At 46.4% G+C, this 21,734-nt stretch overlaps 1 protein-coding gene across 7 annotated transcripts in view; it reads left to right on the top strand.

Annotated features, from left to right (window-relative positions):
• The window catches only part of SLC25A17 (solute carrier family 25 member 17), a 111,027-nt gene extending 91,535 nt beyond the window's left edge, over positions 1–19,492 (top strand). For 3 of the 7 annotated variants that reach the window (XM_030202945.1, XM_030202960.1, XM_030202928.1), the window contains exons 7-9: positions 1,050–1,145; positions 1,277–1,359; positions 17,887–19,490. In XM_030202945.1, the coding sequence (XP_030058805.1) occupies positions 1,050–1,145; positions 1,277–1,359; positions 17,887–18,034 (327 nt within the window). In that variant the 3' untranslated portion in view covers positions 18,035–19,490. Of the gene's footprint in view, positions 1–1,049; positions 1,146–1,276; positions 1,360–17,886 lie in introns of all 7 variants that reach the window. The other 4 variants (XM_030202951.1, XM_030202936.1, XM_030202967.1 and 1 more) reach the window with 3 other exon arrangements.
• The last annotated feature ends 2,242 nt before the right edge of the window (positions 19,493–21,734 follow it).

The following is a 21,734-nucleotide window of genomic DNA, read 5'->3' as shown; positions in this document are numbered from 1 at the left end:
CTTGTTAGCCAATTATTGGCACTAATTGACTTGTTCAATTAAATTGTATGCGCAAATTGGACATGCACCAAAATTTGCGTGCACAATTTTTAGTGGCTTTTATAGAATTAAGGGGTTAATGTATAGGTTCTTGCAGAGACTTCTTGGAAATATAACATTATTGAATGAGATTGTTGTTAGCATGAGCTATTGTACTCTTGATGGTATTTTTCCCTCTGTAACTTGGAGGTGGGGGTTTACGATGGGAAGAGGGAAGTATTGTTTTTGTACACAATAAAAATGTTCAATACAGTTCAAATTAAAGTATTTATATGTATATAGATAGATAGATTGATTCAGTGGAGGAGTAGTCTAATGGTTAATACAAGGATTCTCAACCTAGTCCTCAGGGCACATCTAGTCAGTCAGGTTTTTAGGATAAATATGTGTGAAATAGATTTTCATGCATTGCCTCCATTGTATGCAAATCTATCTCATACATATTCTTTGTAGATATCCTGAAAACCTGACTAGGTGGGTGTGCCCCAAGGTTGAGAACCCCTGGGTTAATGCAATGATCTGAGTACCTGGGGAGCTAGGTTCGATTCCCGCTGCAGCTGGGTGTGACCCTGGGCACGTCACTTGACTCTCCATTGCCCCAGGTACAAAACTTTAGATTGTGCGCCCACTAGGGACTCGCATATATGTAAACCGCTTTGGTTGTACCACAGAAATATGGTATATTAAATCCATGGCCCTTTATCCACTTTACATTAATAAAACTGACTGGAAAGAGGTGGATGGCGGAGGTATGAGAGTCTCTTGCTTTGTCAATAAACTTGTGAGCTTCACCTCAAAATTTGTTTTCTGAAGTTTGGGCTTTGCCTGGGCTTTTTTTTTTTTTATTGAAAATCACATTATCCTTTACAATTATAGTATTTTCTCCTAACTCAGCTCATTGGAATGGAAAGTTGAATCCCAGTGGGATTTTGTTCTGCATAAGGTTTGCTGTAGCCAGTCAGTACACATGATCTGCTTTCATTTCCATTTGTCTTCCTTTGTTTTCACAGCTCTCCTCATTTCAAATATTTGTTATTGGTGCAGTTGCTAAGGCCATCGCTACCATTGTGACGTACCCCTTGCAGACAGTGCAGTCCATTCTCAGGGTGAGAGTGATGGAGATCTCCAGGGTGGTGTGCTGGTTGGTAGCTCCAGGTTGGGAGCTGTAGTTCAGTGGTCGTGCTCAAGGTTGGTATTCATTGAGTAAATAACTCTGTCATTTGCTTTTCTCTTGCAGTTTGGACATTACAGAGTAAATCCAGAAAACCAGACTCAAGGGAGTCTCCAATATGTACTGTACCTCCTCCGTCAGAGAGTCAGGTAAGCTACACACATCTTTTCCTCACTGTTTTAACATCATGCTTAACCTCTGCTTCCTTTTATGTTTTAACCTGCAAAAGATTTGCAATCCGATCAGTACTTCTTGAAGTACAGCATTTGTGTCTACCCAGGCAGTCTCTCTTTTCCCCATCATCTTCTCCCCTTTTCTTTTTCAACTTCTTTCATCTCTCTGTTGTTGCCACCGGAATAGTGGCCTGTTTCCTCTGCTACCATAGCATCAGGCTGCCTGCTTGCATTCTGCCATTGTAGTTTCCAGCCTTGTCATATGGCCCACAACACAGTCCAGTGCTGTTACTGTGCTTCTCACACGTCATTGCTGTGGCCCTGACATTCTTCAGCATGGCCTGATTCAACCATTGCAGTGTCTCAAAACAGCAGTTCTAGTCACTTTGTGTAGTGACATATGCACCACAACCCCATGAATCAGTTGTCGTGTGTGCAGACCTTTCCTCATGTGTACATTTGCCAGAAGGAAAAACACTGGATATTATTATTATGTAACAGGGTGCATGTGTGCTGTTCTCAGCGTCCACAAGCAGATTAGGTTTTCATGGTATTCCCTGGTGAATATGCATGAGAGATCTGAATGCACATTACCGCCACTGTATTCAGATCTGTTTCATACTTATTCATTAAGGATATCCTGATAACATGACCTGTTGTGAGCCTTGATGACATAAGATCTGCTGACACATTTAGCAGTGGCAGCTGTGCGTTAATTACGTGGTTATAAATTCAGAGTATAGACCTGGGATTTGCAGCAGTGGTAACATCATTTTATTTAGTGTTTTTTTTTTTTTTTAAAGCAGGTTTAATCTTTGGTTTTAACAGCAAGTGAGTTCAGGTGGCAGCTACAATTCCCAACCTCCTCCTTCCACTTTATGTAGAGAGGGACCACATCTGCCCTTCCCCAATTCTCTGGGACCACTCCCAACTCTAAAGAAACATTGGAAAGGTCAGACAGCCGAGCCACCAGAACTTCCTAAGTTCCTTTATTACCCTCTGATGTATTCCTATCTGGCCCTATCCCTTTGTCTCTGCCCTTCTCTCTGCCCTATCCCTTTGTCTGGCCCTATCCCTTAGTTTAGTTAGCTTCTCATGAACACAGTCCTCTGTAAATCGTTCAAGGTGTACCACACTTCCATTCCTATTTCTGTTTGTCTTTTGCGGTCCTACTCCTGGTCCTTCTGTGAAATATTTCTGTTCACAGGAGTAGGACTGCAGAAGACAAACACAAGGTTTGTCTCTTTGTGGATGATACCAAAATCTGCAATAGGGTAGACACCCCTGATGGTGAGGATAACATGAGGAGGGATCTAGTGAAGCTTGAAGAATGGTTTATAATTTAGCAGCTAAGATTCAATGCTAAAAAATGTAGACATGCTTTTGGACTGCCAAACCCAAGGGAGCAGTACAGTTTTGAGGGGTGAAGTACTTCTCTGCATGAAAGAGGAGTGGTACTTGGGGGTGATTGTATCTGATGATCTTAAGGTGGCCAAATGTAATGATCTTAAGGTGGCCAAACATGTAGAAAAGGTGATGATAAGAGCCAGAAGGATGTTTGGGTGCATAGGGAGAGGAATAGTCAACAGGAAAGGGAAGGTGATAGTGCCTCTATATGAATCCATGAGATCCCATTTGGACAATTCTGAAAACTGCATCTTCAAGAAGACATAAACAGGATGGAGGAGGTCCAGGGGGCTACTACTAAAATGCGTTATGAATTGTATGAGGACAGACTTTGGAAGAAAGTCAATATACTTTGGAAGAAAGACAGGAGAGAGGAGATATGATAGAAACATTTAAATACCTATATAGCATAAACAGGAAGCGAATGTCTTTCAATTGAAAGGAATCTCTGAAATGAGGCATAGGATGAAAGTGAAAAGGGATAGACTCGGAAGTAATCTAAGGAAATGCTTCTTTCTCTGGAGGACAAGCAGGCTTCTATCTTATAACTAGGTGACACCAATCTGCGTTGCACTGTCCGGCATTTTGCCAAAGCTAAAAAGATAGCTTTGTGAAGTGCGAGTGTCTTCCCATCACGTGAACACGATCTTCTCAGTTCTCTTTTTTCCACAGAGGAAAAGGTGCTTTTTTTTTTTTTTTTTTTTTACCTCTCCTCACTCACCCAGTTGTTTGAGAGCTGTTTAGTGCCTTCCAGCTATTTTTCTACTCTTCTCTTGTGGCTCATTTAATTGCGCCTCTTTCAACCTGTCCTTTTAATTTCCTTAGTTTTATTTTGCCCGGGTTTTTCTTATTTTGTCGTCATCGGGCCATTTTTTAGGCCCTGATTTGGTTGGGTTTTTCCCTTTCTTTTTTCTGTGCCTTGCCCCTTTTTCAGGCACTAGAGTCGTTTAATTTAGCCAACAAAGTTTTTCCGTCCATGTCCACGAAGATTACCCAGTGCAGTCAGACTGTCTTGAGAAAGGACACCCATTCTTGGTGTCTGCAGTGTATTGGGGCCCGACCATAGCCCTGATAGCTGTGTTCTCTGTCTTTGTATGAAGGACCCAGGTTTTCCGAGAGGCTCAACGAGAGGATTTTTGGAGCCAAGTCTGGTTCCTTGATGTCGGCATCGGGGTTGGAGGCATCGACATCAAGGATCGCAACAGTATCAGGAGCATCAGTAAGCATGGCTGCTTCTAGACCCTTAGACACTGGGAGCAATGAGGCGTCGAGTGGGTCTCCACCTATCTCGAAGCCTCCTGCTATACAGACTCCCGGGACCGTCTATCGTTGGACCCAACCCTGAGGCTACGTGAGGATTTGACATCGTCCCTATCAGTACCGAGGAGCCTCGGTGACATGCTTCGGGTGAATGCCAAGAAGAATTGTCATCGGTCACCTTGACAAATGATGTCGGGAGCTCCGGGGCGTCGAAGGATTCGGCACCCGAGAAGCATCGGCACTGAGAGGATCACTCCCCCTCTATACAGGAGGTGCCAATGCACCTGTCTCCAAGCAGCCAAGGTCCCGCTCCTGTGTCGACCCCAGCAGTTCTGCAACCTGCGCCTCAGCCAGCACCCCAGTTTTTTCCGGTGTCGGCCCTCGATGAGTGCATCCGGTCCTTGCTCCCTGAGCTGCTGGATGGCCTTATGCGTCGGTGTGCATCGGTACCAGGGGTTCTTGTGCCTACCCTACCTCCTGCTGCGGTTCCACCTAGCCCTCAGCTTGCGGTTTGGCCGCCGGCGCCGCTTGCGGCTCTGGTGTCGACTGCCACCCAAGTGGCGCACCCCTTCGACAGTGGAGGAAGCTTCACCAGAGTCGAGATGGGAGTCAACTTCTCGATGCCTTTCTCAAGGATATGGTTCCTCGGCACTGAAGCAGGTTCGGTCTTGGCAATCCCATAGGGAGATACTGTCTGACATCGAGGAGGAGCGCTCATGGGATTCAGAGGAGGATCCCAGATACTTTTCCTCAGATGAGTCTTATGGGATTCCTTCTGAATCCTCCCCACCACCGGAGAGCCTTTCATTTCCATCTTTTGTTAAGGAAATGGCTGAGGCCATTCCCTTTCCTTTGGAAGTAGAGGATGAGCCCAGGGCCAAGATGCTCAAGGTCCTGGACTATACATCTCCTCCTAAGGAAGCTGTGACTGCAGCTCTCCATGAGGTACTCAAGGAAGTCCTGGTTAGGAACTGGGAGTCCCTGGTGGAATCCACGCTCAAAAGAGTAAGGAGTGCTAGGGCTATGCCTCAGCGCTCCCAGGCAGAGAAACTAGAACCATGGATTCTCTTGGAAGGAAGATGTGCCAGGCTTTGATGCTCATCTCCCATATACAATCCTTCCAGTTCTTCACGAGCATCTACTTGCGAATCTCGGTGTGACAGCTATTGGACTTAGTAGATGCTCTCCCTCCGGAGCCTTTTCACCAGTTGGTCAAGCAGTAGAAGGCATGTCGAAAGTTCTTGACCAGGGACACTTACAACACTTTTGATGTTGCATTGAGGATCTCTGCTCAAAGTATAGCAATGGCTACATGTTTCTGACTTAAAACACTTGTTCAGCAGCGGTTGGTGGATGCCTCTTGCCGGAGGGATAACCTTTTTGGAGAGAAGGTTGAGGAGGTCACTGACCAAATCAAGAAGCATACTGATACAATCTCTTCTCTCTCCCGCTGGGCGCCTTCTGTATCTACCTCCTCAGCTAGGAGGGTTTTTGGCAAGCCAAGGAGCGGTTCCTACTACTATTCTAGGCATAGGTACATTCCTTTGGCTCACCAGCCTTCTCAGGCTCAGCCCCAGCACGTTCATTCACGTCAACAGCGTGTGCCTAAGGCCCCTGCTGCTCCCCAGTCAAAGCAAGGAACAAGCTTTTGACTGGCTCCAGCAGAGCATAGCCACAGTAAAAATGTCTGTCCCGGACGACTTGCCAGTCAGGGGGAGGCTAAATATTTTTTCACCAAAGGTGGCCTCTTATAACCTCTGACCGGTGGGTTCTTCAAATAGTCCATCTCGGATATACCCTCAATTGGCATCTCAAACCTTCAAATTGCCCACCAGGAGCTAATTCATTCAGCTCTCAACACAGGCAGGTATTTGAAGAGGAACTCTCTGCCCTTCTAAAGGCCCATGCGGTCAAACCTGTTCCACCAGGTGAAGAAGGGCAGGGATTCTATTCCAAGTACTTCCTTGTGCAAAAGAAGACAGGGGGGATGCTTCCCGTCTTAGACCTAAGGGCCCTGAACAAATTTCTAGTCCGAGAAAAGTTCACGATGGTTTCCCTGGGTACCCTTCTACCAATGATTCAGAAAAACGATTGGCTATTCCTTTTGGACTAGGATGCATATACTCACATCCTGATACTTCCAGCCCATTGGAAGTGTCTTCGATTTCGGCTGGGAACACATCATCACTTTCAGTATCACGTGTTGCCTTTTGGCCTCGTGTCGGCTCCCAGGGTCCTCACCAAGTGTCTAGCAGTAGTTGCAGCATCGCTATTCAGACTTGGGGAGTAAATTTGTTCCTGTATCTCGACGATTGGCTTGTCTCTCTGGCGTCCAAAGATTGTGCCTCTCAGCAGGTCATAGCTCGGCAGATGTTGAGATTGTTGGGCCACATGGCTTCCACCGTGTACGTTACACCCATGACACGTCTTCATATGAGATCAGCTAAGTGAACCCTGGCTTCTCAGTGGTATCAAGCCACGGGGAGTCTAGAAGATGTCATCCAAGTATCCCTAGAGCTTGTACGCTCTCTTCAGTGGTGGACAATTTGACCCAATTCGACTCTGGGACTTCCATTACAAATTCCTCAGCCACAAAATTTGCTGATGACAGGTGCATCTCTCCTGGCATGGGGGGCTCATATAGATGGCATCACACTCAAGGAGCTTGGTCCTCCCAGGAAATGAATCTTCAGATCAACCTCCTGAAGCTTCGGGCATTCTGGAATGCTCTAAAGGCTTTCAGAGATCAGCTATCTTATCAAATTGTTCTCATTCAAACAGACAATCAGGTTGCAATGTATTACACCAACAAGCAGGGGGGGTTGGGTGGCACTGGATCACTCTCTCTATGTCAGGAGGCCGTCTGGATGTGGCATTGGGCTCGCCAACACAGCATGTTCCTTCGAGCCACTTATCTGGCAGGCGCAAACAATACCCTGGCCAACAGGCTGAGCAGGATAATGCAACCACATGAGTGGTCTGTCAATATGGGCATAGCCCGCAAGATCTTCCAAGCATGGGCACGCCCTTGGTGGATCTTTTTGCCACTCAGATCAACCACAAGGTCCCTCGGTTCTGTTGCAGGCTTCAGGCCCATGACAGACTAGCGTGAGATACCTTCCTCCTCAATTGGGGGACAGGTCTTCTGTATGCATATTCTCCGATACCTCTAGTGGAAAAACCTTTGTTGAAACTCAAGCATGGCCATGGCAGATACGATTCCCTCATCTTCTGGAATTATCCTCCAAAGAATCATGGAGATTGGAGTGTTTTCTGACCCTCATCACACAGAACGGGGGGGAGTCGCTTCTACATCCTAATCTCCAGTTTCTGGCTCTCACAGCTTGGATGTTGAGAGCCTAGAATTCACTTCCTTGGGTCTTTCGGAGGGTGTCTCCCGAGTCTTGCTGGTTTCCAGGAAAGATTCCACTAAGAGCTGTTATTCTTTTTAAATGGAGGAGGTTTGCCGTCTGGTGTGAGAGCAAGGCCCTAGATCCTCTTACTTGCCCTACACAGACCCTGCTTGAATACTTTCTACACTTGTCAGAGTCTGGTCTCAAGACCAACTCTGCAAGGGTTCACCCTAGTGCAATTAGTGCTTATCATCACCATGTAGGAGGTAAGCCCATCTCTGGACAGCCTTGAGTTTTTCGCTTCATGAGAGGTTTGGTTTTGTCAAAGCCCCCTGTCAAACCTCCACCAGTGTAATGGGATCTCAATGTTGTTCTCACCCAGCTGATGAAAGCTCTTTTTTGAGCCATTGAATTCCTGCCATCTGAAGTACTCAACCTGGAAGGTGGTTTTCTTGGTGGCTGTTAACTTTAACTCGTCAGTCAGTGAGCTTCAGGCCTTAGTAGATGGATGCACCTTATACTAAGTTTCATCATAACAGAGTAGTCCTCCACTCGCACCGTAAGTTCCTGCCAAAGGTGATGTTGGAGTTCCATCTCAACCAGTCAGTTGTCTTGCCAGCATTCTTTCCCTGACCTCATGCCCATCCTGGCGAAAGCAGCTTGCACACCTTGGATTGCAAGAGAGCATTGGCCTACTACATGGAGCAGACAAGGCCCCACAGACATCTGCCCAGCTTTTTTTTTTTTTTAATCTTTTTATTAAAGCTTTTAACAGATAGACTCATACGTATTATATGCAACATTATTATAACACCTATTCAATGAGTGAGTAACAATCAACAAAGGTTCCCCTCCCTCCCTCCTCCCCTCCCCCCCTGAATATCAGATCCCCAAGTCCAATAGAGGGTCGGTGAGTTTAAGTACCTGGGCAAATCTTTCACAGAATCGGAACAATCAGTTTGGGGGCATCCAGATCTATCCCTCCCTGGAGTCTCCACGTTCTATAGCGTTCCCAATGCTGGTTGAACTTTTTTATATGTCCCGAGCGCATGGCTGTCATTTTTGACATTTGATAGAGATAATCCATCACTTTTATTATTGGCGGTGCCAGTGAGTTTTTCCATGCAGCCACCAATGCAATTTTTCCAGCTACCAGCCATGTCGATGTTAGCCTATGATCTGACACTCGAACTCTCGGTGGGCGAAGGTGCAGCAAACAAACCTCCGGTTTGGCAGGATACCGTACCCCAGTCACTTGTGCAAATTGATCTAGCAATTCCGACCAATAGGTCTGAATCTTTGGGCAGGACCACCATATATGGAGCATGTCTCCCACCTCTGCACATCCCCTCCAACATCGATCAGATCCCTTCCCATACATTTTTACCAGTCTCTTGGGCATATACTACCATTGATATAATATTTTATAATCATTCTCAATCATAGAACTAGAGACAGAGACCCGTAACATGTGTTCTAATGCTTTTTCCCATTGTGTGTATTCTATCTTTATTTGTAGGTCCCTCTCCCAACGCTGGAGATAGTGCAATATTGGTTCTTGATCATCAAGCAAGGCCCTATAGAGTCGAGAGACACACCCCCTGTGGCCCCCTGTTTTCACTGCTTTTTCTAGATCTGTCTCCTCTAGGGATAACTCTGTTTTAGCTCTTCTGTTAATATAATCTTTAATGCGATTATAGTGGAACAGGTGATATGAGGGTAGATCCTGCAGCTCTGTAAATGGTATCATTTGTCCCTCTTCCCAAAGTTGACCCAAGGTGCCTAGCCCCCTCTTCTCCCAATGGCTGTAAAGTGGGTTATCTATCCCCATCGGACAACCGGGGGCCGTTTTTACTGCCATCTGTTGAAAGTATGTTCTATTGGGGAAACGGCTCTTCCGTATAGTCAGCCATGTCCGTAGGGGATATTGCACTGCTATTGGGGCTTTCTTGATGTAGGCCTGGACATGGCCTCTAGGCATCCATAATATATAGCTTAAGTCCTGCAGACCCATCCAATATTGCTCCATCTGAAGCCAAGGTTTGACACTACCAGCACTCCACTCCGCCAGCACGCGCAACTGCGCCGCTTGATGGTACAGGTGAAAATTTGGAACCCCCATACCCCCCCCTGTTTTTTTTGATTGATACAGAATAGCTGCCCGTACTCGCGGCAGCTTGCGTTGCCATATATAAGCAAATATTTTTCGGTTAAGATGGCAAAAGAACCCTGTAGGTACTGGCAGTGGCAAAGCCAAGAACAAGTATAAAAGCTTAGGCAAGATCATCATTTTGATGGCTGCCACCCGGCCCAGCCAAGACAACTCCAAACCTTCCCACCTATCCAATTCTTGGAAGAGCTCTTTCAATTTCGTGGGAAATTAGCCTGATGGAGACCCTCCAAGGTAGGTGTTAACTGAATACCTAGATATCTGAGAGACTTGGCAACCCACTTCACCGGAAACTGTTTTTGGAGAGAAATCCTCTCCGCTGGTTGTAACCCCAGGCCCAATGCCTCTGATTTGCTCATATTTACCTTGAACCCGGATATCCTGCCATATTGGCTCAAGCCACGCATTACCTGAGGCAGGGATTCATTCGGGTTAGTCAATGTCAGGAGAATATCATCCGTGAACAGCATAACTTTGTGCATTGTTCGTCCCATTGTTAAGCCATGTATGTGCGGGTGTTAGCGTAGATATTGGGCCAGTGGTTCTATTGTCAAAGCGAACAATAATGGTGATAGTGCATATCCCTGGCGAGTCCCCTGCTCCAGTGCTATTGGGTCTGAGCTAATCCCATTGATTTTCAAGACAGCCAGCGGGTTAGCGTATAATAGGCGGAGCCATGAAATAAATCGCCCGTAAAACCCATATGGTCTAACACCGCAAACATGAAATCCCAATTAACCCGATCAAACGCCTTTTCGGCATCTAGGGATAATAACAATGTAGGTTGTCGGGTGTTGACTGCTTCTTGAATCAAGTGGAGTGCCCTTCTAACATTGTCAACAGCTTGCCGCCCTGTGATAAAACCCGCTTGGTCCACCTGTACTAATTTTGGCATGAGCTTTTGCAGTCTCTTGGCAAGTATTTTGGTAAAAATCTTATAATCAATCCAGTAGTGATATCGGACGGTAGGAGCTACAGTATTGTGGGTCTTTCCCTGGTTTTGGTAAGACTACTACGTTGGCTACCCTCCAAGTGTGCGATAATTCATCCTGGAGCTCTAGCTCATTAAAAGCCCGAACCAGTAGAGGAATTAGTAGTTTACTATAACATTTATAAAATTTGTTCATAAACCCATCGGGTCCTGGGGCTTTGCCATTCGGCAAGTCTCTGATAGCCCATTGTACCTCTTCCGGCGTAATGGGCGCTAACACCATCTCCCTATCAGTTTGCGATACTGTAGGAAGCGCCGCTTGCCTAAGATATTCCCGGGTCTCTTGAGAGTCGGCGGCCTCCTCAGCTTGATACAATGCTTTATAAAAATTAGTAAAGACCGTCTTAATGTTCTCACGGGTATTGTATAAATTCCCCTCTGTATCTCGAACAGCAGTTTAGCTGGCAGATTACATTTCCTTCACTTATGCCCAGGCTGGGCTGGCCTTGGAGCATCATGTCACAGCTCATAATGTCAGAGCCATGGCCGTGTCGGTAGCCCACTTGAGGTCAGTTTCCATTGAAGAAATTTGCAAGACTGCAACATGGTCTTCAGTCCACACATTCACATCACATCACACTACTGCCTTGAGCAGGATACCTGATGTTACAGTCGGTTTGGTTAGACAGTGTTGCATAATCTGTTTGGTATCTAGAATCCAACTCCACCCTCCTAGGCCCATTTTATTCTGTTTCAGGCTGCACTCTCATTCAGATTGTATATAGTTTTCAGGTTAATCTGTTTTATGTCCTCGCTATTGTGAGAAGATAGAAGCCTGCTTGTCCTCGAAAAAAGCAAAGATACTTACCTGTAGCAGGTATTCTCCGAGGACAGCAGGCTTCATATTCTCACAGTCCCTCCCACCTCCCCTTGGAGTTGTCTCCTTGGTTATTTTTACATTATTTTTTTGCTTTAGTATTAAACTGAGGAGACCGCGCTCATGCGACGGGCGGGAAGGCGCTTGCATGGTCGAGCGTGGCTCATGCTCCACAAAGCTCTCTTTTTAGCTTTGGCAAAATGCCGAACCGAGCGACGTGGATCGGCGTCTCCCACTTGTAAGTATATATGAAGCCCCCCACCCCCCGCCCAGGATCGGGACATGCGAGGATGTCCAAATCAAAACTATTTGGACGTCGGTCTCTCTCAGCCAATCACAGCGCTTTAGCTGATACCAGTGACAGCTAAACGCGCTGTGATTGGCTGAGAGAGACCAGGAGGGAGGGATGTCCAAATAGTTTTGGACTAAAGTACTGAAAATAGTCTTTGAATGTGCTACACCTGATCTTTGGTCTTCCCACCTCTGGGTGTCTATTGCATTGTAATTTTGGGCTGTGAGTAATTATGCAGCCTTGTAATATGTCCAGCCAGCAAGACACCGCTCAGCTACCATATCTTGGAGCCTCTACGAGTCAGGACCTCCTCATTGGTAATACGGTCATGATAGATGATACCAAGAATTCTTCTTGGCACTGCTGATGGAATACATTCAGTTGTTGTGCTATCTTTGTAGTAATTTTCTATGTTTTGTGGGCATAGATTACAGTTTGCTGGACAATAGTTTTACTGAGCTTAATTTATCTTACTGTTAATTGAATGGTCTTACGGACAAGTGGGCTAACCCTCAATTTTTCTGATTTGCAACTGTGATTTATTTTCTCCCTTCCTTAGCCCTCACAGGGAGGGGAAAACACGAAAAATAATAAGAAAGAGAACTTAGGCTCAGTTAGGCGCAATCAATTATTATCTTTATTGATATCTCACAGAGCCAAATACAAAAAAATAGTTCTCTCCCTGGAGCAAGTTGTCAGTCAGCAGTGCACATCCTGAAAAACAAGGTCTGCTCAGCTCACACCTCTCCCTGCTATCACATAAATACTGTCATAAGTTTCGCTTCTCCCAAATCATGTGATTTCCCCTAAACTAGAGTCAGAAAGTAGCCTATGCTATATATGAGTATATCAGTCTCTCCTGACGTTGTGGGCACATGCACCCTTAGTGGCCATTGGCTAATCAGTTATCTATTCTGCGTGCAGAGCGTGTACTTATTCACAGGACAGAGACCAATACCTTTGTGTCCTCTCTCTCCCCACAAATGCAACATACTGGTAGGTTTCACTGTGTCCTCAGTCTGTTAGCAACTGCCAAGGTTACATCCACCTTATATGAAAAACATACTCAGCTGCAAACAAATGTTATGAAGTGTCAGTTCTCAGCTCCTGAGAAAGCAATGATTGTTACACAAGATGCTGAGTTAGTAGGCTAACATGTGAGAACCAAACTGACAGTACAGGTCTTAAGCCTAGCCCTTAGTAACAGGCCAAGCATAGGAAGGCATATACACAACTTTTGAATCTAGTGCATCAAGACACCAGTATTTACGTGTGGACAAGTGACTAAGCTAAAAGCCAATGAATTTTGCAGATTTTTGCATGTGATCAAATAGGCTAGCCCTACTGGCCACATGGACTACTGGGCCAGCCACCTCAGGTGTGAAAAATGGGTTAGCCCACTTGCCCCTAAGACCATTCAGTTGTTGTTGCCCATTTTAGATTGTAAGCTCTTCTGAGCAGGGACTGTCTCTCTATGTTGGATGTTCATCGCTGCGTGCGTCTGGTAGCGCTATACAAATGTTAATAATAATATTTGACCCACATGCTGAAATACTGATGCTGCCTTGCCAAGCCTATAACTGACGTAATGCTGCTAAGATAAGTGAGGCTGTCCACACCTTTGACAGGTAGTTAGTTCATGGTTATTCATGTACACCAGCTTGCATGATTTCAATGCTTATTCTAAGTCGCTTCTTCCCAGCAGACTTCTCCAACCTGGTGGTCAGTCTCTGCAGACTCTCTTTCTACATTTATCTAGTATTGTGAGCATTACTGTTAGGTTCATTATTTTAGTCGGTACTCAGTGCTGACTGACCATCATTTGCAATTTTAAGCCTTCTCTGACTAGCTTTGCCTGTATGTTGGTACCCTTTCTCAAACAATTCAGCCCATTTGGGCAACACAGAGATCATCCCTGGAAAAACTGTTTGGTGAAAACTGATACCTCTTCTCCCTGCACCAGATATATAACCATCTGTTGATTCTCTGTCCCCTTGTTTCAATCTGGGTACTAATAGGACATCCATGAACATGATCATGATTCCTGCCTTTTCCACTCTAGCTAGGTCTCGCTTGGCTTTTACCTCCTTTTTCATCTGCTGATATTTGAGGTTGTGACAGCAACATCTTCTGTTCTTTCAAAAGCGTGTTCTGACAGACATGGTACTGGCAAATAGAATCCAGAATTTTACAGGTTTCTCTTATGTTGAAGCATTTACATACATAGTAGTGTTTGTTGTAAAATTGCACATATCCTGGTGTGGTGTGGGAAGGTGTAGGTCAGAGAAAAACCACACGGAGTGTGGAGGTGCACTTGATCCCCACAGAACAAAAAAGCGAAAACAAAAAAAGGGGTGGGGAAAATAGGCTCTATTCAAACAATGGGGCAGACGTATAAATTAGATAAAACAATGATTTTTATTGTGAATAGGTGACTCAACACAGCCGTGTTTCGGCGCCGTAGCGCCTTTCTCAGGAGTCTTCCGGAACTGTTTCAATCTTTGGGGTGATTGGCACACTGGGGAAAAAACACTAGGGGATACACAGTCCTTTCTTCCAAAGGAGTATTCAATGGTTAGATGGGTAACACTCAGGAAGATAATGGCATAAAGAAATGCACAGTTCCTCCTTGAGAGTGAGCGAGTGGCGATGCAAAAATCTCAAGAATATTTGCACAGGATTGTAGTCCCTGTGTGACAGACAGTCCCTTCTTGTCCCCTCCCAGCCCCAAGCCTGTAATTTTTTTAAGTGTTTTTTGTTTTAACTTGTAAACATTCTTTTATATATATACTAGTAAAAAAGGCCCGTTTCTGTGAGAAATAAAACGGGCGCTAGCAAGGTTTTCCTGGGAGTGTATGTTTGAGAAAGTGTGCGAGAGATGGAGTGTGTGTGTCAGAGAGAGAATGAGAGAGAGAGAGAGAGAGAGAGAAAGTGTGTGTTAGTGTTTGTGTGTGAGAGAGAGTGTGTGTGATGAAACAGGTGGTAGCAAGTGTGTGTGTTTGTGAGAGAGAGAGAGTGTGTGGGAATGAGAGTGTGTGCCAGGGTGCCCCCCTCCCCCAAGGTGGCCCCCTTCCCTCCCTCTTCCCTGCCTGCCAGATGCAAGTGTGTTTTTGTGACAGACAGAGTGAGTGTGTGCGAGCGTGTTTGTGAGAGACAGTGTGTTTGTGAGAGAGTGGGTGTGTGCGTGTGGGAATGAGAGTGTGTGCCAGTGCCTGCGTGTCTGGCAGCCTGCCTGCCAAGGGGCTTCCATCCCTCTGCCTCTCTCCCCCCTTGTACTCCTCCTGCAGCCTTCCCTGCCACTTGATCAGCGTTATTCAATACTCCTCTCCCTGCCTGGTAGCACTGAGATGTCCTGCGTGCCTGGCTGCCAAGGGGCCTCCCCCCCTCTGCCTGTCTCCCCAGCTCGTACTGGTCCTGCACCCCTCCGTGCCACTTCATCGGCGTTATTCACGACTTCTCCCCCTGCCTGCTAGCAGTGACCTGTTTTACCTCCTGCTCGTCCGGCCTTCTGTTGGTTGTTTTTTGGAGGGTGTGAGCGTGGGAATCGCGGCAGTGTCGTCAGCTGTTTTGTTTGGACGGCAGGGTTGGGAGGGCGCAGGACCGCAGCGTGGGTCGTCAGCTGTTTTGACGGCAGGGTCAGGAGGGCGCAGGACGCCAGCTTCAGGAGGGCGCAGGTGGCGCATAAAATTTTGGAGGGCAGCAGCGTGGGGATCGCAGTGGATCAGCTGGTCTGATGGCATCCTCCCCGTGTAGGTCGGTGTTTGCCGCTGTGCGTCGGGGGGGGTGGAGGGTCTGCGTAGGTCGCTGTTTGTCGGTGTGCGTCGGGCGTGGGGGGGGGTGAAGCGTTGGACGGCGGTGGAACTGGGGATTAGTTGAGTGTCATAGCCCCGCCCTCGACGTCATCACGTTCAGACGCGAGGGCGGGACAGACAGTCATGGTGAATTTTTGGTCTCTGCTACCTCAAAAACGGAAGTGGCAGCTTCATTTAGAACGTTGGGGTTGCGAATTATGTGCGGAAGGGGCGTGGCTGAGGGCAGGTCTATGAGTGAGAGTGAGTGGTGCATGAGTGAGAGTGAGTGTCCCTGCCACAGTGAGCTTCAGAATGTTTCAGGTGAGATTTATTTATATAGACTAGTAAAAAAGGCCCATTTCCGAAACCAATGAAACGGGCGCTAGCATGTGGCTTTTTTTGTGTGTGTGTGTATGTGTCACAGAGTTATTTTGTGTGTGTGTGTGAGTGTGTGAGGGTGCGGTGTGTGTGCAGGTTGTTGATGTGTGTCGTCTTTTTGTTTTGTTTTTTACTTGGGGGTTAGGGGATGTGCTGTGCTGGTAAAGTGGTTTGGATTGGTGTGTGGCTTTGAGGGTGTGTTTCTGTTGTATTGTGTGTGTGTGGTTTTGTCTGTCAAGGAGGTTTGTGGAGGGGGGGTCTTTCTGTTGTTGAAATGTAAATGTGGTTGTAGGGGGGTCAGCCTTTGCTGAGTGTTGTTTTTTTTTTCCAGGTTTTTTTTTTTTGTGTTGTGCTGAGGCAGCAGTGTTGTTTTAGATGGGTGGAAGGTAGAGGAGCACGTTCTTTGTCTGTCGGTATTTTTTGGCCATTTCAGGGCTGCTGTAGGGGAATGCTGGAAGAGAAATGTGCTGTTGGAAGCAGCGCCATCTTCTTCTATTGGGCTGGGGTTCTGGGCATCCTGGAGGTGGGTGATGGCTTGCCTGAGGACGGGGATGGTTGTTTTAAGTTGGCGGAAGGGAGAAGAGCACGGTCTCGGGCTGGGGGGGGGTGATCTGGTATGTTTGGTCCATTTCAGGCCAGCTGCAGGGGAATGCTGGAACATTTTTGCGCTGCAGGAATCAGCACCGTCTTTTTCCGGGTGCTCGGGGAATCCCCGAGGTGGGAGACAGCTTGCCTGAGGCTGGGGATGGTTGGGCACGTCCTTGTCCGCTTCGGCAAAAGGGGAAGAGGAAGGGGGTGGGGAGTTACCTGCAGCCGCCTGAGAAACCATGTTTTCTTTTTTTGTTTTGTATTATTAGTTTGCATTTCTGTTGAAGAAAGAGTGGATGCCTTTCGAATGATGGAGGTGGTGCGTCAGTGTGCGGTTGTTTCGTTAGTTTGGCAGCCAGTCTCCAGCAATTCCTAGGCAGGGAAGGAGTACTCCTCCCTCTTCCTTGGTCGCTGTTTGCTGCTGGCTGGGTCGCGGGTAATCCTTCCAGCTGGGCCGCAGCTTGTCCTGTTCGCCCACGTCCCAGATGATGACGGGCACGTTGTTTTCCGGCTCCTCCGACTCCATGTCAAGCGATCCCAAATATAGTCTGTGCTATAGGTCCTCTGGCACTCTTCAGTACTGGCATTAGACATTTAAAAATTTCTCCCCCCCCCCCCCCCCCCCCCCGGTCTATTTTTGCACATACCCACAGCAGGAATATTCTTCTCTCGTTCCAGCGGTGGTTCTGTGCTCTCCGTGCTGCACAGATAATGAGCCATTCTGGGGAATGCTCCTCCCTTATTGTCACGTAGTTTCCTCTGATTGGTCCATCTTACGTTGCCTAGTGTTGCCTGGGAACGGTGTTGTGATGGTCCTTTGTGTTTCAGAATGTTGAGGGTGTTTTTTCTGATTGGTCCGTCATGCGAGGGCGGGGCAGAGAGACATGATCAGTGTTGTGGCTTCACCACCATGAATCCATGAACCCTTCAGGGAGTGACTGAGTGACTTCAGAACGTTGTCTTCAGAACGTTGAGGGTGAGTTTTATTATAGTAGATATATAGATGAGTGAATGTGCATATTTATAGGTTCCCTGGAAAGGAAGGAAGGCAAAGAGGGATAGCATGTGGCCTCACAAGATCTGAGGTTATGCAATAAGGTGGGAACATAAGATGTGCCACTCTGAGATGGGACCCCTGTAAGTGTCAGATGATTTATGACACACTTCCTATCTTAGGCAGGCAGTCTGGGTCAGTCTGGGTCTCTAGGAAGTAACACCCAGCAGATCAGTATGGAGAGATTAATTCCCTGCTGCTCACTCCCTGATGTTTTATGATTTGCCAGTTTGTTGTGTTTGCTGATTTTGAATTCTTTTGAAGATAAGGTAACTAATAAATTGGTAAATAATAAATGCAATTAACCTATTAATCTTGACCACATCCTCTAGCAACAACATTCACAGCATAATTGGGCAAGCTAAAGGATAATTTTCCCTCTCCCTTTCTCTTTCATAACAGATGTCTGGGATTATTTGGTCTCTGCAAAGGACTTGAAGCAAAGCTCTTACAAACTGTCCTCACCGCTGCACTCATGTTCCTAGTATATGAGAAACTGACAGCTGTCGTTGCCTGGTTGATGGGAGGAGTGCAGATGTCGAAGCGCTGAGAAAGGCTGGGAGGGCACTTGGAAATGACAATCTTCATTAAAGGAGGAGGAAAGAAGAATGTAGACCTGTTTCCTATTCCTCCTCAGCTGCTCAAAGAGCTCTGCACAGAAGGGGATCACAGTGACTGTCACTCCTTTACTTGCTGACACCAGAATGAAGCTGGCATTTTAAAACTGTCATGACTTTGTAGATTGTTTTTAATTGAGATAATCCAAATCAAAAGAAAATCCATAACTTGCTATAAATGTTTGGAGTTATTTGAGGGGTGGAAGGCTTTGAAAAATTGCATTTCATAAAATGGGAAGTGAAAAACCGAGCCAGGGGTGGACTGATCATTCGGGCAACTTGCCCGCCACAGCACATTGCAGCCCTCTGTGGACCTACCTTGAAGGACCTGGTGGTCTAGTGGCCTCTGCAGGGTAGGAAGGAATCCCACTCTTCCTGCCCATTGCTGCGTCTCTTCTTGTTTTAAAAATGACTGCTGAGGCCCGTGAGACTTCTGCTATAAGTCTCAGCAGCCATTTTGAAAAATACAGGAGCGATAGCGGGCAGGAAAGAGTGGGGTTCTTTCCTGCCTCTGATGAATCCACTAGAATACTAGGCCCTTCAAGGTAGGACTGGTGGTGGTGGGGCAGTGGCCGGGGGGAGGGCCCAATGACTTTTATTGCCCGGGGGCCCCAACCACTTTCAGTCCACCCCCTGAACCGAGCCTTCTGATAGATCCAGCATCACCCTGGCACCTTGTGGTGTTCTGACCTCATCACATTGAAGACATCGCTATACCAAAAACATGCATGAAAGATATTAAAGCAACATTTCGTAATTTTGATTATTTTGATATGATTTTCCATTTTTGGACATAAATGAGAGAATCCTCCTCTGGCCTGCACAAGGTCTTTTTTCCAGGGCTTCTGGATCAGTTCTTTGAGAGCTTGGGAAGGGATCTTCCAGCTTGTGCCAAACTCTTCCTTTATGTAGTGGCACAGGGGAGGGGACCCTTGCTCCATGCCAAGTTTCTGTTCCCAGGGATAGGGAGTAGCTCCTACCAGCCCATACTTCATTTCCTTTTCCATTGGTGCAGGGACTAGATCCTGCGGCCTGTACTCAGTTTTTTTCTTTTGGGTCCACAGGGAAGAGTCTCTTCTTGGTCCATACTTGGTCTTCTGGAGCTACAGGAAGAAAATCTTCCCTTCCTTCCCCAACCCTCTTTTGTGGAGAGATTAATTTCTCCCTGGTACATACAAGCTTATTAAATCTTTCCTTCCCTCCCCAACCCATAATGGAGGTAATTCTTTGGTGCCTCGAGGGCAGGCGATAGGAGCCTTTTCTACAACAGCACCTAAGTGCCTAGATTCAATTATAGAATACTAGTATAACCTGATATAGAAGCACTTAACATTTAAGCACTCAAACTTAACTAGCTCTAGAAGTAATGTTAAGTACAAGCATCTATGCGACTGTGATGTATGTAAGTTAGTGTTCTGTAAATTATACGCAGAAGCGGGAGCCCCGCCTGTGACCTGCCATGCTTCCTCGTGTGTACTCAATGACGTTCCTTGGTTGGTGCCGCTATGCGCCCCCCCCCCCCCCCCCCCCCCGTGTATTGTTACCTGCCGAGCTGCTGGGAGCAGCTGCGCGGCTATCAGCTCCGCTGGTTCCCTGCTCCCTCTGCACCGGATCAGGAAGTAACAGCAGAAGGAGCAGGGAACCAGCGGAGCCGACAGTCGTGCGGCTGCTCCCTGCACCCCTCCTGCAGTATGCACAGTATGCAGACCACCGCCCCCGCCCTCGGTATGCCACTGTGTGTACTCTCTTGTAATTATGTGTTATGTAAGTTAAATATGTATTAGTAGAATAACGTTTAGGTGACATGCTGGCATATATGTGTGTAAGTGCACACACACACACGCGCACACATATGCTAATATTCTAAACATTTATGTAAGTAACACTGGCATAAATGGTGGCACCTGGTTTGTAGAAGTGCCCTGAATGTGGCTTCTTTTTCAGGGATAGAAGGATTAATTTCTTTTTGGCCCACACTGGGTCTTTTCTAGTCATTTAGGGGTAGCTTTCCTCTGTCTCATACTTGACCTTCTCCTAGGGTGCAAAGAATAGCTCTGTAGCCCATACTGATACAAGTTTTGTGGAAAACTGTCAGTTTTCTCTTTTTAGAATTGACCTTTGCTACTCAGTTAGGAATTGATAGAATGTTTGCATCTGCACAAAGTAGGTGAGTTTGCTGTTAACAGGCTCACATGTTTTAAGTTGCAGTAACTTCCACATACAGTGTACCCTTTTTGAACTTAGTTACTGATTTTTTTTCTAATACTTACAAAGCCAAGAAGGTTTGTGATTTGCAGTAATATGCACAGAGAATCAGAGGAACTGGGTTTGATTCCCACTGCAGCTTCTTGTAACTCTGGGCAAGTCATTTAACCCTCCATTGCCCCAGGTACAAAATAAGTACCTGTATATAATATGTAAACCGCTTTGCTTGTAACCACAGAAAGGTGGTAAATCAAATCCCTTTCCCTATTAAAAAAAAAAAGATTTTTTTTTTTTTTTTTTACAAATCTTCCTCCTGTATGAAATTATCCTGCTCCAAGGGGAAGGAGTGGGTCACCAGCTGAGGGGGGCTTTGGAAGCAGAAGACCTCCTGAGTTGTTTTTCGTTCCTTTGTTGTAGCTGTTAGGCATAGATGTTGCTGTGGGGTGGGAATTTTTTTTATTATTTCAAATCCTTTTTATTTTAATATAAGTATACATAAAGGGAAAGAACAATCCATACAGCTCAAAAGATGTATAAAGTTTCTTAAAAAGATTTACAAACATGGACTACAAACACCAATTTCATGAGTGAATGAAAGTATATAAAGAGGCTCATTTTCGAAACAGAAAAACGTCCAAAAAATGGCATAACAGGCAGACAAACGTATTTCTCACAGAAAAACGTCTTTAGCACACAATCAAACCAATTAAAAAAACCCGCCTAAGTCTGCTAGCCGCCAAAAACAAAAACGTTCCCAGAGAGGGTGTTTTGTGGGTGTGACCTGGACAGTGTTATGTGATGAACGTTTATTGACGATAGCAAAATGACTTTCCAGGGTTAGAAAGAAAAATGCCTGGAATTAGACCTGCTTTAAAAGCATCTAGGGTAAGTGAATGAGTTCTTAGTGCTGCATCAATATGTGTCTGGATTGTTTGTTGGTGTTTGTTGGTGGTGGAGGAGTGAGTGTTTTGGGCAGTTGGTGTGTGTGTCGCAACTGTATGCTGGTGAGATTGTTGGTGCTTATGAGGTTCAGTGGGTGGAGGTGGCCACAGTGGTGGTTTTGGGGTCAGTGGGTTGCACCTGTGGTGGTGAAATATTTGCATGGCAATCATTGATGTGCTGTATTCTGTGGTGGCTCGAGCCTTGCTGGAGATGGATGAGAGTTTGGAGGAGAGGCCCTGGAAGAGAGATCCCTATCAAAGAGTCTTCAGGTCCCACACCTGCTTCACTGACTAGGAATGCCATACTAGGTTTCGCTTTGACAGGGCTGCCATACAGCACCTCTGTGACCAGCTACAACACCTCCAGCTCAGCACATACAGGAATAATCTTGTGTCAGTCCACCTAAAGGGCACTGCCTCCCTCGCCTTTCTGGTCATCGACACCTTCTAGACAGTGCTAGCAGTCAATGTAGGCCTCATCCAGCCC

The sequence above is a fragment of the Microcaecilia unicolor genome, chromosome 1, assembly GCF_901765095.1.
Source record: "Microcaecilia unicolor chromosome 1, aMicUni1.1, whole genome shotgun sequence".
Classification (NCBI taxonomy): domain Eukaryota; kingdom Metazoa; phylum Chordata; class Amphibia; order Gymnophiona; family Siphonopidae; genus Microcaecilia; species Microcaecilia unicolor.
This window is presented reverse-complemented; position numbering and strand designations above follow the sequence as displayed.